General features: G+C 33.1%; 1 protein-coding gene across 1 annotated transcript; it reads right to left on the reverse strand.

Moving 5' to 3' along the window:
* Positions 1-1,267: 1,267 nt before the first annotated feature.
* LOC143223835 (testisin-like) lies at positions 1,268-16,879 on the reverse strand. Its single transcript, XM_076452316.1, is given in 7 exon segments — positions 1,268-2,604; positions 4,809-4,960; positions 9,462-9,672; positions 9,674-9,734; positions 16,228-16,334; positions 16,575-16,663; positions 16,757-16,879. Coding segments are annotated over 7 exon segments (858 nt in total). The 5' UTR covers positions 16,830-16,879; the 3' UTR covers positions 1,268-2,439.
* Positions 16,880-17,164: the final 285 nt, after the last annotated feature.

The following is a 17,164-nucleotide window of genomic DNA, read 5'->3' on the forward strand; positions in this document are numbered from 1 at the left end:
TTTCCTTACGTTTGCTTTAGAAAACGCACCTGTGTTTCCACAAGTTCTTTTTAAAGGCGCACTTTGTATTTCTACAGGTTTTCTTTAAGTGTTCTTTACAGTGGATTCTTATCTCGTTGGCCACACTTTCGGATATGCTGAAGTCGTTGGGTGTGACTGTCACGTAACAGTTTTATAAACACTAAAGAAAGCTCGTGGATACGTAATGTGCGTCCTGGGTCAAATGTCAACTCTTGTATCAGCTGTAATCCAGCTGGTCTGATGAGTTTGACACTTAACGAAAAGGCTCGTCGGTACTGGACACAGCTGATGAAGCGTGGTTGACATTAAGCTAAATATACGATTAGCGACATAGATCAAGCTAATGTCTTTTATTTTAAAATAGAACCAAAATTCAAGCGCTTTCGAACAGTTCACTATTGTTCTTCAAAAAATAAAGGGTTATGGTTAATGAACGTGATGAAACATATAGGCCTTACATTGACGCCACGTAAACAGGATTTTCAAATTGCCTTGGCCTTGAGAACTAGCCAATCAGGTTGATATTCTAAAGAAAACCTTATGATGACATTTTTGAGATTGAAACATAAAAATGAAAACACAAATATTCCGAAACGTCGTGTGATCTGAAAAACAAACAAACTTACTTCATTCTAAATATTGTCACCCACTGCACTTCCTTTAAATTGTTTTTTTGTACGTCTTTTATTTTGTCAATATTTTTTTATATTTTAGCTAGCCACCAGGGGATCTGGTGCCTGCAGTTTGATTTCAGATTGTTTTGTGTTCCTCGTAATTTTTATTTTGGAAGATTTTAAATCGACTAAATTTTGGTCTATAGTATCTTAATTATTCACCAGGAGGAATACATTGTTTAATATCTGCTTTTTTTCTTTATCGCAGCTTACTAACTGTATTAATCTTACAGATGATAAAATAACCAAACGAACACGTTTAGTAACTCGCATAAGTTTATTTTTTTACCTAAACATGACGTAGCTTCATGAAAGTTTTCAATAAATGTAAGTTCATAAAATCGTTTCAAAAGAGTCAACAATTTATTTAATTTTGTCGCTTAACATTTGCTATGTAATTGAGTGTTTTCCTGTTTGATATATTCAAGAAAAACGGATATGGTATTGAATGTTAATAAATCAGATACCGTGTGTCATCGACGGCAGACAACTTTGTTGAAGGATAGGGCGAGTTATGTGGCCTTGGTAATAGTTTGGACGTGTAAAAAAACAAGAAACGACTTAAACTATTCTTTAATTTATGCAGTATATATTATAAACAAGTTCACTCAGCTTATGCAAATATATTCAAAATAGACAGTTCGATGCAAGCAATCCATTACATTAAATTTCGTCAAAAATATATTATAATATAATAAAATATAAAGGACGCCAAAAGCACCTTCACCCAGTTAGGCCTAACGTTCGTAACATTATAAAACAAACTCCTGTATAACCAAAATATTTAAACCCACTTTAACCTAACACTGCAACTTTATAGAACAATCTCTTACATAATCAGTTCAGAATATATAAATTAGAACCTATAACCGTAAAGTAAAAGGAAGATAACCTGTATGTGAAACTACTTTTATACATCCTTCACACAATTACTAAGAGGGTAAATATTACTTTCTGAACTTCATTATAATTGAAAATCATGAATAAAAACACCTAATTAATACAAATTACAATAAAGTTGAAAATATAAATCACAAATTTATTACTTAATTAATGTCTCTTTTTAATCTTCAGGGTTTCTTCTATTCCAACATCTTGTTTGCTGTTGGAACTATGTATGACGATAAAACTGTTTTCATCAATAGTTCCCCAAATTCTTCATCTAATTAATTATGTTAATTAATTAATTTATAGATACTTGGGGCTTCTGACCAAAACGACTTTAATCATCATGCGTAGCTCTAGCGGTGAAAAAATTCAGAATAGAAGAAACTGGAGCTTGAAGAAGCTAAGCCTAAATTGAACTTAAACTTGTCAGCATTAGCAGTTTGTCATGAATATAGTCTGATGGACAATTTTCAATTATTATGAAGGGATATTCTCAGCTTGATAGAAGGATTTTAGTTAGTCTGATAGAAGGTTTTCCGTTAATGCAATAGACTAAAATATTCTAATAGATGGTTTATAGTTAGCTTGATAGGTTGTTTTTAGTTAATTTGGTGGAAGTTTCTCAACTATTCTGAGAAGATGTTCTCAGTTATTCATATTGGAGTTTCTCACTTGGTCTGGTGGAAGAAAGGTTCACAAATAGTATATAGAAAGTGTAGGCTAGTACTATAGGAGGTTCTCACTTAGGTTGATGGAAGGTTCTTGGTTAGTATAATGAAAGTTAATTTGTTGGGAGGTTCTCTGACACCAAGGTGATATCCATCAATATTAAAGTTAACATGAGGCACATATCAAATCATGTATGAGTTGCCATATTGACTTTAATCCAGTTAATATAGTAAGAAACCCGAGTATAAACATCTGGGAATCCTGGATAACCGCAGCCACTCCCGAAAGATGTTATCCCAGCTAAGTACCATTTGTTTCCTCTCTTACACTGCAGCGGACCTCCAGAATCACCCTGTCAGAAAAGAAACATAATTAATTACACACATATTCAGTCAAAGAAACGTTTAATTTCAGTCTGTTCAGTCTATCTCACGTGTTATTTTCAAGTTAGTAGTCATTTAGACGTTTATTATTCTTTGTACTGCCCTTTAACAGGTCATGATGTACTTCAAATGACCTCAACGTTTAGACTTAAGTTTTCTCAAGTCTCCGTTGTAATAAGTCTTTGGACTTCCTCGCAATCCTTATGCAAACAAAAACAATATTTACATATAATCCGTAATTTTAATATTACTTGTTTCAGCACTGCTTTGAAAAAATAAAATAAAATAAAATTTATGAAATATTCTCCATGAGTGTCTGTTTGTTTTTGAATTTCGCACAAAGCTACTCGAGGGCTATCTGTGTTAGCTGTCCCTAACTTAGCAGTGTAAGACTAGAGGGAAGGCAGCTAGTCATCACCACCCACCGTCAACTCTTGGGGTACTCTTTTACCAACGAATAGTGGGATTGACCGTAACAATATAACGCCCCCACATCTGAAAGGGCGAGCATGTTTGTCCCGACGGGGATGCAAACCCACGACTCTCAAGCCTTAACACGCTTGGCCACCATGAATGTCAGATGATACATTACTCCTTTTCCTTATACATTTAGAGGATGTTAAAACAGTTCAAAGAGCCGATAAACAAAATCCATCAAAACAAACTCAGTATCACTTGCAAGTGACACAGCGTTAAGTCCGCGAACTTGTAACGCTAGAAATCGGGTTTCGATTCCCATGGTAGGCATACCACAAATAGCCCAAACAATCAACTTCCTCGATGATTCAGGGAAAAGTTTCCAGGTTTACGGTGCTAAAATCCAGGGTTCGAATAGAGCATAGGTAGCTCCCTGCGTAACTTAGAGCTGATATAAATCAGAACTTTCTACATAGGTCAACGCTAAGTTTCCGGACTTATAATGGTAAAATTCAGAGTTAGATTTACGCTAAAACAAATCACGGAATTCTCAGGATAACGAACTCAATCAACAATTGGATTGGTTCACCTGAAGACAACTAACTCTGTTTTGTCTTTAAAGATAACGTTATTTTTTTAAACCCAATAAATTATTAACTTATTATCATAATCAAAACTTGGAAATGAATTATTAATACGAACTACAGTATTGTTTGTTTGTTTTAAAAAACAATTAATTATTAATTAATTATTACCGTAGTTTGTTTGTTACTCCCATTTTAATGTCACACTCTTCTGACACCTGGCTTCGCCAAGTGTAATTCGAGGTGTGGGTTCGAACTAAACAAATTCGTCCTTTCAGTCGTGGTAACGTTAAAATGTGACGGTCGATCCCACTATTCTTTGAAAAAACAAAAAAGAAGATTAGCCCAAGAGTTGGTGGTAAGTGGTCTAGCTTTTACTGATAAATTAAAGAAGGCTGATGCAGATAGCCCTGCTGAAACTTTGCGCGAAATTCAAAACAAACAATGAAAGACTCAATAATATTTTTTCAGTAACACAGAACAATATACTTACGTGACACAGTTTCGATGTTTCTTGGTTTGTTTATTTGCAGGATTTTGCAAAACGCTACTAGAAGGCTAATTGCGTAAGGCGTCCCAAATATAACAATGGTAGATTAGCAGAAGAAAGGTACTAAAGACAACACCAGCCATAGAAATATACTTTGGAGACTCTATGAGTAGTTAATACAACAAAGTATTCCAGTGGCACAGCGAAACGCCTCTAAAAACCGAAGTGGTAAGCAGAGCATAGATATTCCATAGTGTAGCTTTGTGCTTAATTCGAATATACAAATAAAACATAATACAACAGAAAAAATCTTGATAAACGTCTCATTTACATCAAATTTAGGCTGTAGTGATCAGTTAATTTCACTCAAATGAAATATTTGAGTAAGTTTTGAGAGAAATAAATATTAAAAGAGATTCAGTGAATATTAAACACTAAAGTTTTCAAAAATTACAAAAACTTGGAATTACCAAACAATCAAGTATACTATAGAAATACTGTACCCAAACAAGCAAGACGTCCTAGGAATACCTCAACTTTTTCTGTCCTCTAGTAACAAAGAAATACTATAACACACTCGCTTCACTAATACGAAACCACAAGTATGGAAACGTAATTGTGTATTTAAAAATTCCTACAATGTTTTAATACTTCAGGAAAGAAACCATGAATTCACACTTACAAAACATGTCCCCCTGCCTCCTTCCAAAGTCCCCGCACACACATGCCAGCGATGGATTGGAATATCAAAATCCTCGTAGTAAGCTTTGTAACAGACAGAATTGTCAAAGATTTCCACGCCCACTTCTCTAAGAATATTTACTGGCTTTATGTCTATGGATGATCGAAATAATGAAGAAATATGTAAAAAAACGAAGAGAAACTAAATAATGACAAATATGTAAATGTGAAATATTAAAACTGTACACTCACACCACAGAATTATATCATTTTAGAATAAAATATACATTTACAAGATATTAAAACTGTACACTCACACCACAGAATTATATCCTTTTAGAATAAAATATACATTTACAAGATATTAAAACTGTACACTCACACCACAGAATTATATCCTTTAGAATAAAATATACATTTACAAGATATTAAAACTGAACACTCACACCACAGAATTATATCCTTTTAGAATAAAATATACATTTACAAGATATTAAAACTGTACACTCACACCACAGAATTATATCATTTTAGAATAAAATACACATTTACAAGATATTAAAACTGTACACTCACACCACAGAATTATATTCTTTTAGAATAAAATATACATTTACAAGATATTAAAACTGTACACTCACACCACAGAATTATATCCTTTTAGAATAAAATATACATTTACAATATATTAAAACTGTACACTCACACCACAGAATTATATCCTTTTAGAATAAAATATACGTTTACAAGATATTAAAACTGTACACTCACACCACAGAATTATATCCTTTTAAAATAAAATACACACTTACAAGATATTAAAACTGTACACTCATACCACAGAATTATATCCTTTTAGAATAAAATATACATTTACAAGATATTAAAACTGTACACTCACACCACAGAATTATATCATTTTAGAATAAAATATACATTTATAAGATATTAAAACTGTACACTCACACCACAGAATTATATCCTTTTAGAATAAAATATACATTTACAAGATATTAAAACTGTACACTCACACCACAGAATTATATCCTTTTAAAATAAAATATACACTTACAAGATATTAAAACTGTACACTCACACCACAGAATTATATCCTTTAAAAATAAAATACACACTTACAAAATATTAAAACTGTACACTCATACCACAGAATTATATCCTTTTAGAATAAAATATACATTTACAAGATATTAAAACTGTACACTCACACCACAGAATTATATCATTTTAGAATAAAATATACATTTATAAGATATTAAAACTGTACACTCACACCACAGAATTATATCCTTTTAGAATAAAATATACATTTACAAGATATTAAAACTGTACACTCACACCACAGAATTATATCCTTTTAAAATAAAATACACACTTACAAGATATTAAAACTGTACACTCACACCACAGAATTATATCCTTTTAAAATAAAATACACACTTACAAAATATTAAAACTGTACACTCATACCACAGAATTATATCCTTTTAGAATAAAATATACATTTACAAGATATTAAAACTGTACACTCACACCACAGAATTATATCATTTTAGAATAAAATATACATTTATAAGATATTAAAACTGTACACTCACACCACAGAATTATATCCTTTTAGAATAAAATATACATTTACAAGATATTAAAACTGTACACTCATACCACAGAATTATATCCTTTAGAATAAAATATACATTTACAAGATATTAAAACTGTACACTCACACCACAGAATTATATCATTTTAGAATAAAATATACATTTATAAGATATTAAAACTGTACACTCACACCACAGAATTATATCCTTTTAGAATAAAATATACATTTACAAGATATTAAAACTGTACACTCACACCACAGAATTATATCATTTTAGAATAAAATATACATTTATAAGATATTAAAACTGTACACTCACACCACAGAATTATATCCTTTTAGAATAAAATATGCCTTTACAAGATATTAAAACTGTACACTCACACCACAGAATTATATCCTTTTAGAATAAAATATGCATTTACAAGATATTAAAACTGTACACTCACACCACAGAATTATATCCTTTAGAATAAAATATGCATTTACAAGATATTAAAACTGTACACTCACACCACAGAATTATATCCTTTTAAAACAAATTAACCACCACTTGTATTATTAACAACATACCATATTCTACTTTAACCTTTAGTATTAACGACATACCATATTCTACTTTAACCTTTAGTATTAACGACATACCATATTCTACTTTAACCTTTAGTATTAACAACATACCATATTCTATTTAACTTTTAGTATCAACAACATACCATATTCTAATTTTAACCTTTAATATGAACAACATACCATATTCTACTTTAACCTTTAGTATTAACAAAATACCATATTCTATTTAACCTTTATATTAACAACATACCACATTCTATTTTTAACCTTTAGTATTAACAACATACTACATTCTATTTACCCTTTAGTCTTAACAACATACCATATTCTACTTTAACCTTTAGTATTAACAACATACCATATTATATTTAACCTTTAGTATTAACAACATACCATATTCTATTTAACTTTTAGTATTAACAACGTACCATATTCTACTTTAACCTTTAGTATTAACAACATACCACATTCTACTTTCACCTTTAGTATTAACAACATACCATATTCTATTTAACCTTTAGTATTAACAACATACCACATTCTACTTTAACCTTTAGTATTAACAACATACTACATTCTATTTACCCTTTAGTCTTAACAACATACCATATTCTACTTTAACCTTTAGTATTAACAACATACCATATTATATTTAACCTTTAGTATTAACAACATACCATATTCTATTTAACTTTTAGTATTAACAACGTACCATATTCTACTTTAACCTTTAGTATTAACAACATACCACATTCTACTTTCACCTTTAGTATTAACAACATACCATATTCTATTTAACCTTTAGTATTAACAACATACCATATTTTACTTTAACCTTTAGTATTAACAACATACCATATTCTACTTTAACCTTTAGTATTAACAACATACCATATTATATTTAACCTTTAGTATTAACAAACATACCATATTCTATTTAACCTTTAGTATTAACAACATACTACATTCTATTTAACCTTTAGTATTAACAACATACCATATTCTATTTAACCTTTAGTATTAACAACATACCATATTCTACCTTAACAACCACTTGTATTATTAACAACATACTATATTCTACTTCAACCATTAGTATTAACAACATACCATATTCTATTTAACCTTTAGTATAAATAACATACCATATTCTATTTAACCTTTAGTATTAACAACATACCATACTAAACTTTAACCTTAGTATTAACAACATACCATATTCTATTTAACCTTTAGTATTAACAACATACTATATTCTACTTTTAACCTTTAGTATTAACAACATACCATATTCTACCTTAACAACCACTTGTATTATTAACAACATTCCATATTCTACTTTAACCACCACTTGTATTATTAACAACATACCATATTCTATCTTAAACACCACTTGTATTATTAACAACATACCATTTTCTACCTTAACAACCACTTGTATTATTAACAACATTCCATATTCTGGCTTTAACCACCACTTGTATTATTAACAACACACCATATTCTACTTTAAACCACCACTTGTTATTAACAACATACCATATTCTGTCTTAAACACCACTTGTATTATTAACAACATACCATTTTCTACCTTAACAACCAACTTGCGATTATTAACAACATTCCATATTCTACTTTAACCACCACTTGTATTATTAACAACATACCATTTTCTACCTTAACAACCACTTGTATTATTAACAACATTCCATATTCTACTTTAACCACCACTTGTATTATTAACAACACACCATATTCTACCTTAACAACCACTTGTATTAATAACAACATACCGTTTCTACTTTTTAACTTTAGTATTAATAATATACCGTATTCTACCTTAACCACCATTTGTTGTTAATAACAACATACCGTATCTACTTTAACTTCTAGTATTAACTACATGCCATATTCTACTTTAACTTTAGTATTAACTACATGCCATATTCTACTTAACTATAACTTTTTCTAGTATTAACTACATGCCATATTTTACTTTAACTTCTAGTATTAACTACATACCATATTCTACCTTAACCACCACTTCTATTAATAACAACATTCCATATTCTATCTTAACCACCACTTGTATTATTAACAACATACCATATTCTACCCTAACCACCACTTGTATTATTAACAACATACCGTATTCTACTTTAATTTTTAGTATTAACAGCATACCATATTCTACCTTAACCACCACTTCTATTAATAACAACATACCATATTCTACCTTAACAACCACTTGTATTATTAACAACATTCCATATTCTATCTTAGCCACCACTTGTATTATTAACAACATACCATATTCTACTTTAACTTTAAGTATTAACTTCATACCATATTCTACCTTAACCACCACTTGTATTAATAACTACATACCATATTCTACTTTAACCTTTAGTATTAACTACATACCATATTCTACTTTAACCTTTAGTATTAACTACATACCATATTCTACCTTTCCCCACCCTGTTGCTACACATTCAGCACCTTCAAACTCTTCGTGTTGTTGTGGCAGACAAATTGGTTTCACATATTCACTTAGTTTCACTGGTTCGGATAATCTCATCATAGCTATGTCTTCATCATAGTTCCGGTATTTATTGTAAGGGAAAACGTGTGATACATTGTAGGTGCCTTCAGTGCCTTCCTGCAGTTTTTTGGTGGTGTTCTCCCACCATCACTTTCCAGAAGATCGCCTGGGGTAAGGAAAACAATGGACTGTCCAAAGAAATTTGTTAGTGGATTAGTTTAGGGAAAGTAGAGAGTTCGTTATATAAAACTGATATGGAAATCAAGTACACAAAGAAGGTTTAATTTTCTTACTGTAAAAGAAGGTGTTGTTGTGAGATACATATGGATTTATTTTCATCAGGTGATACCTTAAGGTGTTGTCATGAGATACATGTCGATTTACTGTCATCAGGTGACACCTTAAGGTGTTGTTGTGAGACACATGTCAATTTATTATCATCAGGTAACACCTTAAGGTGTTGTCATGAGATACATGTCGAATTACTGTCTTCAGGTGACACCTTAAGGTGTTGTTGTGAGATACATGTCGATTTATTTTCATCAGGTGATACCTTAAGGTGTTGTCTTGAGATACATGTTAATTTATTGTCATCAGGTGACACCTTAAGGTGTTGTCTTGAGATACATGTAAAGTTACTGTCATCAGGTGACACCTTAAGGTGTTGTCATGAGATACATGTCGATTTATTATCATCAGGTGACACCTTAAGGTGTTGTCTTGAGATACATGTCAATTTATTGTCATCAGGCGACACCTTAAGGTGTTGTCTTGAGATATATGTCGATTTATTTTCATCAAGTGACACCTTAAGGTGTTGTTGTGATATACATGTCGATTTACTGTCATCAGGTACACCTTAAGGTGTTGTTGTGAGATACATGTCGAATTACTGTCTTCAGGTGACACCTTAAGGTGTTGTTGTGAGATACATGTCGATTTATTTTCATCAGGTGATACCTTAAGGTGTTGTCTTGAGATACATGTCGATTTATTGTCATCAGGTGACACCTTAAGGTGTTGTCATGAGATACATGTCGAATTACTGTCTTCAGGTGACACCTTAAGGTGTTATTGTGATATACATGTCGATTTATTTTCATCAGGTGATACCTTAAGGTGTTGTCTTGAGATACATGTCAATTTATTGTCATCAGGTGACACCTTAAGGTGTTGTCTTGAGATACATGTCAATTTATTGTCATCAGGTGACACCTTAAGGTGTTGTCTTGAGATACATGTAAAGTTATTCTGTCATCAGGTGACCCCTTAAGGTGTTGTCATGAGATACATGTCGATTTATTATCATCAGGGGACACCTTAAGGTGTTGTCTTGAGATACATGTCAATTTATTGTCATCAGGCGACACCTTAAGGTGTTGTCTTGAGATACATGTCGATTTATTTTCATCAAGTGACACCTTAAGGTGTTGTTGTGAGATACATGTCGATTTACTGTCATTAGGTGACACCTTAAGGTGTTGTTGTGAGATACATGTCGATTTATTTTCATCAGGTGACACCTTAAGGTGTTGTCTTGAGATACATGTCAATTTATTGTCATCAGGTGACACCTTAAGGTGTTGTCTTGAGATACATGTCAATTTATTGTCATCAGGTGACACCTTAAGGTGTTGTCTTGAGATACATGTAAAGTTACTGTCATCAGGTGACCCCTTAAGGTGTTGTCATGAGATACATGTCGATTTATTATCATCAGGGGACACCTTAAGGTGTTGTCTTGAGATACATGTCAATTTATTGTCTTAAGGCGACACCTTAAGGTGTTGTCTTGAGATACATGTCGATTTATTTTCATCAAGTGACATCTTAAGGTGTTGTTGTGAGATACATGTCGATTTACTGTCATTAGGTGACACCTTAAGGTGTTGTCTTGAGATACATGTCAATTTATTGTCATCAGGGACACCTTAAGGTGTTGTCTTGAGATACATGTCAATTTATTGTCATGAGGCGACACCTTAAGGTGTTGTCTTGAGAGACATGTCGATTTATTTTCATCAGGTGACACCTTAAGGTGTTGTTGTGAGATACATGTCGATTTATTGTCATCAGGTTACACCTTAAGGTGTTGTCTTGAGATCCATGTCGATTTATTGTCATCAGGTGACACATTAAGGTGTTGTCTTGAGATCCATGTCGATTTATTGTCATCAGGTGACACATTAAGGTGTTGTTGTGAGATACATGTCGATTTATTGTCATCATGTGACACCTTAAGGTGTTGTCTTGAGATACATGTCGATTTATTGTCTTCAGGTGACACCTTAAAGTGTTGTTGTGAGATACATGTCGATTTATTGTCATCAGGTGACAACTTAAGGTGTTGTTGTGAGATACATGTCAATTTATTGTCATCAGGTGACACCTTAAGGTGTTGTTTTGAGATACATGTCGATTTATTGTCATCAGGTTACACCTTAAGGTGTTGTTTTGAGATACATGTCAATTTATTGTCATCAGGTGACACCTTAAGGTGTTGTTGTGAGATACATGTCAATTTATTGTCATCAGGTGACATTAAGGTGTTGTCTTTAGATACATGTCGATTTATTTTCATCAGGTGACACCTTAAGGTGTTGTCTTGAGATACATGTCGATTTATTATCATCAGGGGACACCTTAAGGTGTTGTCTTGAGATACATGTCAATTTATTGTCTTAAGGCGACACCTTAAGGTGTTGTCTTGAGATACATGTCGATTTATTTTCATCAAGTGACATCTTAAGGTGTTGTTGTGAGATACATGTCGATTTATTATCTTCAGGTAACACCTTAAAATGTTGTCTTGAGATACATGTCAATTTATTGTCATCAGGTGACACATTAATGTCTTGTCTTGAGATACATGTCAATTTATTATCATCAGGTGACACCTTAACGTGTTGTTGGGAGATACATGTCGATTTATTATCATCAGGTGACACCTTAAGGTGTTGTCTTGAGATACATGTCAATTTATTGTCATCAGGTGACACCCTTAAGGTGTTGTCTTGAGATACATGTCGATTTATTTTCATCAAGTGACACCTTAAGGTGTTGTTGTGAGATACATGTCGATTTACTGTCATTAGGTGACACCTTAAGGTGTTGTTGTGAGATACATGTCGATTTATTTTCATCAGGTGACACCTTAAGGTGTTGTCTTGAGATACATGTCAATTTATTGTCATCAGGTGACACCTTAAGGTGTTGTCTTGAGATACATGTCAATTTATTGTCATCAGGTGACACCTTAAGGTGTTGTCTTGAGATACATGTAAAGTTACTGTCATCAGGTGACCCCTTAAGGTGTTGTCATGAGATACATGTCGATTTATTATCATCAGGGACACCTTAAGGTGTTGTTTTGAGATACATGTCAATTTATTGTCTTAAGGCGACACCTTAGGTGTTGTCTTGAGATACATGTCGATTTATTTTCATCAAGTGACACCTTAAGGTGTTGTTGTGAGATACATGTCGATTTACTGTCATTAGGTGACACCTTAAGGTGTTGTTGTGAGATACATGTCAATATACTGTCATCAGGTGACTACTTAAGGTGTTGTCTTTAGATACATGTCAATTTACTGTCATCAGGTGACACCTTAAGGTGTTGTTCTTAGATTCATGTCGATTTATTGTCATCAGGCGACACCTTAAGGTGTTGTTGTGAGATACATGTCGATTTATTGTCATCAGGTGACACCTTAAGGTGTTGTCTTGAGATACATGTCAATTTATTTTCATCAAGTGACACCTTAAGGTGTTGTCTTGAGATACATGTCGATTTATTGTCATCAGGTGACACTTTAAGGTGTTGTTGTGAGATACATGTCGATTTATTGTCATCAAATGACACCTTAAGGTGTTGTCTTGAGATACACGTCAATTTACTGTCATCAGGTGACACCTTAAGGTGTTGTCTTGAGATACATGTCGATTTATTATCATCAGGTGGCACCTTAAGGTGTTGTTGTGAGATACATGTCAATTTACTGTCATCAGGTGACACCTAAGGTGTTGTTGTGAGATACATGTCGATTTATTATCTTCAGGTGACACCTTAAAATGTTGTCTTGAGATACATGTCAATTTACTGTCATCAGGTGACATCTTAAGGTGTTGTTGTGAGATACATATCGATTTATTATCTTCAGGTAACACCTTAAAATGTTGTCTTGAGATACATGTCAATTTATTGTCATCAGGTGACACATTAATGTCTTGTCTTGAGATACATGTCAATTTATTATCATCAGGTGACACCTTAACGTGTTGTTGGGAGATACATGTCGATTTATTTTCATCAGGTGACACCTTAAGGTGTTGTCTTGAGATACATGTCGATTTATTGTCATCAGGTGACACTTTAAGGTGTTGTTTTGAGATACATGTCAATTTACTGTCATCAGGTGATACCTTAAGGTGTTGACTTGAGATACATGTCAAGTTACTGTCATCAGGTGACACCTTAAGGTGTTGTCTTGAGATACATGTCAATTTATTGTCATCAGGGACACCTTAAGGTGTTGTCTTGAGATACATGTCAATTTATTGTCATGAGGCGACACCTTAAGGTGTTGTCTTGAGAGACATGTCGATTTATTTTCATCAGGTGACACCTTAAGGTGTTGTTGTGAGATACATGTCGATTTATTGTCATCAGGTTACACCTTAAGGTGTTGTCTTGAGATCCATGTCGATTTATTGTCATCAGGTGACACATTAAGGTGTTGTCTTGAGATCCATGTCGATTTATTGTCATCAGGTGACACATTAAGGTGTTGTTGTGAGATACATGTCGATTTATTGTCATCATGTGACACCTTAAGGTGTTGTCTTGAGATACATGTCGATTTATTGTCTTCAGGTGACACCTTAAAGTGTTGTTGTGAGATACATGTCGATTTATTGTCATCAGGTGACAACTTAAGGTGTTGTTGTGAGATACATGTCAATTTATTGTCATCAGGTGACACCTTAAGGTGTTGTTTTGAGATACATGTCGATTTATTGTCATCAGGTTACACCTTAAGGTGTTGTTTTGAGATACATGTCAATTTATTGTCATCAGGTGACACCTTAAGGTGTTGTTGTGAGATACATGTCAATTTATTGTCATCAGGTGACATTAAGGTGTTGTCTTTAGATACATGTCAATTTACTGTCATCAGGTGACACCTTAAGGTCTTGTTTAGAGATACATGTCCATTTATTGTCATCAAGTGACACCTTAAGGTATTGTCCTCAGATGAATTTTGACGTGTCATCACCAGGTGCTCTTAAGATGTCATTAGGTGCATGGTGACGTACAGAATCGTTGTGTTTTTTCAGATACGTTTTAGCTGTTTTAACGACGTTACAGTAATACAGTGAGAAGGGTATTCATTACGAGATTAGTGATAAGAAATTATTTTATCCCAGTTATAGTTAACTGACTTATTCCTGTGTTCATGAAACATTTGTTGATACTTGCGTTAAAACCCATAATATTACTATTTTAACTTTAGCATAACACACGAGTGAAACTAAACATAGAATTCCGTGGAAAAAAAAACTGTTATTTATCATAGTGGGGAAATCTAGTGTGATTATACATGAATCTATTGAAATAATTATATATAAAATGTAAATTTAAATTATTAAATTCAGATTACGTACTTGTTTGAAATGTTTTCAGTAGATGGCCAGAAATTATTTGATATGCGTGTGTGTTTTCTTATAACAAAACCACTTTGGGCTATCTGCTGAGCCCACCGAGGGAATCAGAGCCCTGATTTTAGCGTTGCAAATCCGTAGACATACCGTTGTAGTAGCGGTGGGGGCATATTTGATATGCAAACTTGTTTTCTGGTAATTGTATAAATAAGGGTTACGTTTTACATTACTCTACACTTTGAGGGTAATTCAGTGATATAGAGTGGGTGTTAATTTTTTTTTTTTAGTGACTTTAATCCTGTACATTAAATTACTGGCAGTTTATTGTACTTTGTCTTATTGTTAGAATTGTGTATTCAATAATCGTTGTTTTAAAATACTCATGACTTAAATTATTTCTTATCTCTAAAATAAACACGAATTTAAATGATACGAAACATAACTTGTATTTCTGTCATAAATTAACAGTAAAATCATACACAGTAATATGTTTAGATATACATTAAAATATGATCCGGCATTGCCGGGTGGGTTAAGACACCGACTCGTAATCTGATGGTCGCCAGTTCGAATCTCCATAACTCAAACATGCTCGCCCCTTTCAGGCGTGGGGACGTTATAATGTGACGGTCAATCCACTATTCGTTGGGTAAAAGAGTAGCCCAATAGTTGGCGGTGGGTGGTGATGACTAGCTGCCTTCCCTCTAGTCTTACACTGCTAAATTAGGGACGATAGCGCAGATAGCCCTCGAGTAGCTTTGCGCGAAATTAAAAAACACAAACAAACAATACATTAAAATAATCATACACCAAATAGTGTAAGAAGTAGTACGACTGAATAATACAGTGAGATAGACAGATAAGTAAGAATAAAAGGGAGAAAAGAGACAGAATAATACAGTGAGAGAGATGGACGGGCTAATACAAACACTTAGCTTAGCTATTAAGAGAAAACATCAAAAGGTAACAAACGAATAAGTATAGATTTGAGCGAGGTTCTAGAAGGTAAACACATACTTGATGACACAGTGGGCTGCAGTAAGGATCCATTGTCTGTCTATCAAAATACCACCACACCAGTGTCCCAGGGGGCCGAACTGAGGGTGATTCAACCGTAGGGAAATCTGATGTGAGAAACAAGGTTTGTCAGGTATTTACCAGGAGAACATTTAACCTACTATAGTAATAATAATGTTGAATACAGAGGAAATAATAAATGAAAATAAATACTGCTCGTGCAGTCCTGAGAAAGGGTATGATGAAGAAATAATTGTTTAGGGACAAAAATGGACTGCTATTTGGTTGTCGTTTGTAAAAATAAAGACGTTTTCACGGTTAGTTTACTGACACAAAAAGAGTCTGACCTGCCAAGGCCACATGCCCTTCTTTGCATTATGTCCTCCGTAGATTCTGAGGGAAAACGGGTCATCAGCGTATCTGTTCACTCCACATTCTACAAAAATCAGAGATAAAAGAAATGAGTATAAGAATTACTGTAGAATATTAGATTTCAATAGATATAATGTGATTTTATCTGTCGTCTTACGATCTGTGAAGTCCACGTAAAGAAGCAGTGCTAATATTTTCCACATCATTCTTGTTAGAAGTGTGTCTTTCATAGAATCTTAATGTAGACCTCGAACGAGATGTGATTTGACGCGAGCAGGACCAGTTGGGATACTTAAACAAATTTATAAAAAAATGCCCTTCTTGTGTTAACCTTGTAATAACCTGTTTCAAGTTTTCTATATCATGACAAAGTAACTCTACATTGAACGGGCGTGGCCCAGAACTTAGAGTGCTTGGAATGAGGATCGAAAATTTTTAAAAGTAGTGATTAGCTCGTTAGCTGATCTAATAGAATAATGGACAATCCACAACAGACAAGGACATCTCGTGCTGGCGGTGTGGCTACCGTTAACTAGTCTATGATGTTCAAAATAATGGACAGTTA

Source organism: Tachypleus tridentatus, chromosome 8, assembly GCF_004210375.1.
Source record: "Tachypleus tridentatus isolate NWPU-2018 chromosome 8, ASM421037v1, whole genome shotgun sequence".
NCBI classification, from domain to species: Eukaryota; Metazoa; Arthropoda; class Merostomata; order Xiphosura; family Limulidae; genus Tachypleus; species Tachypleus tridentatus.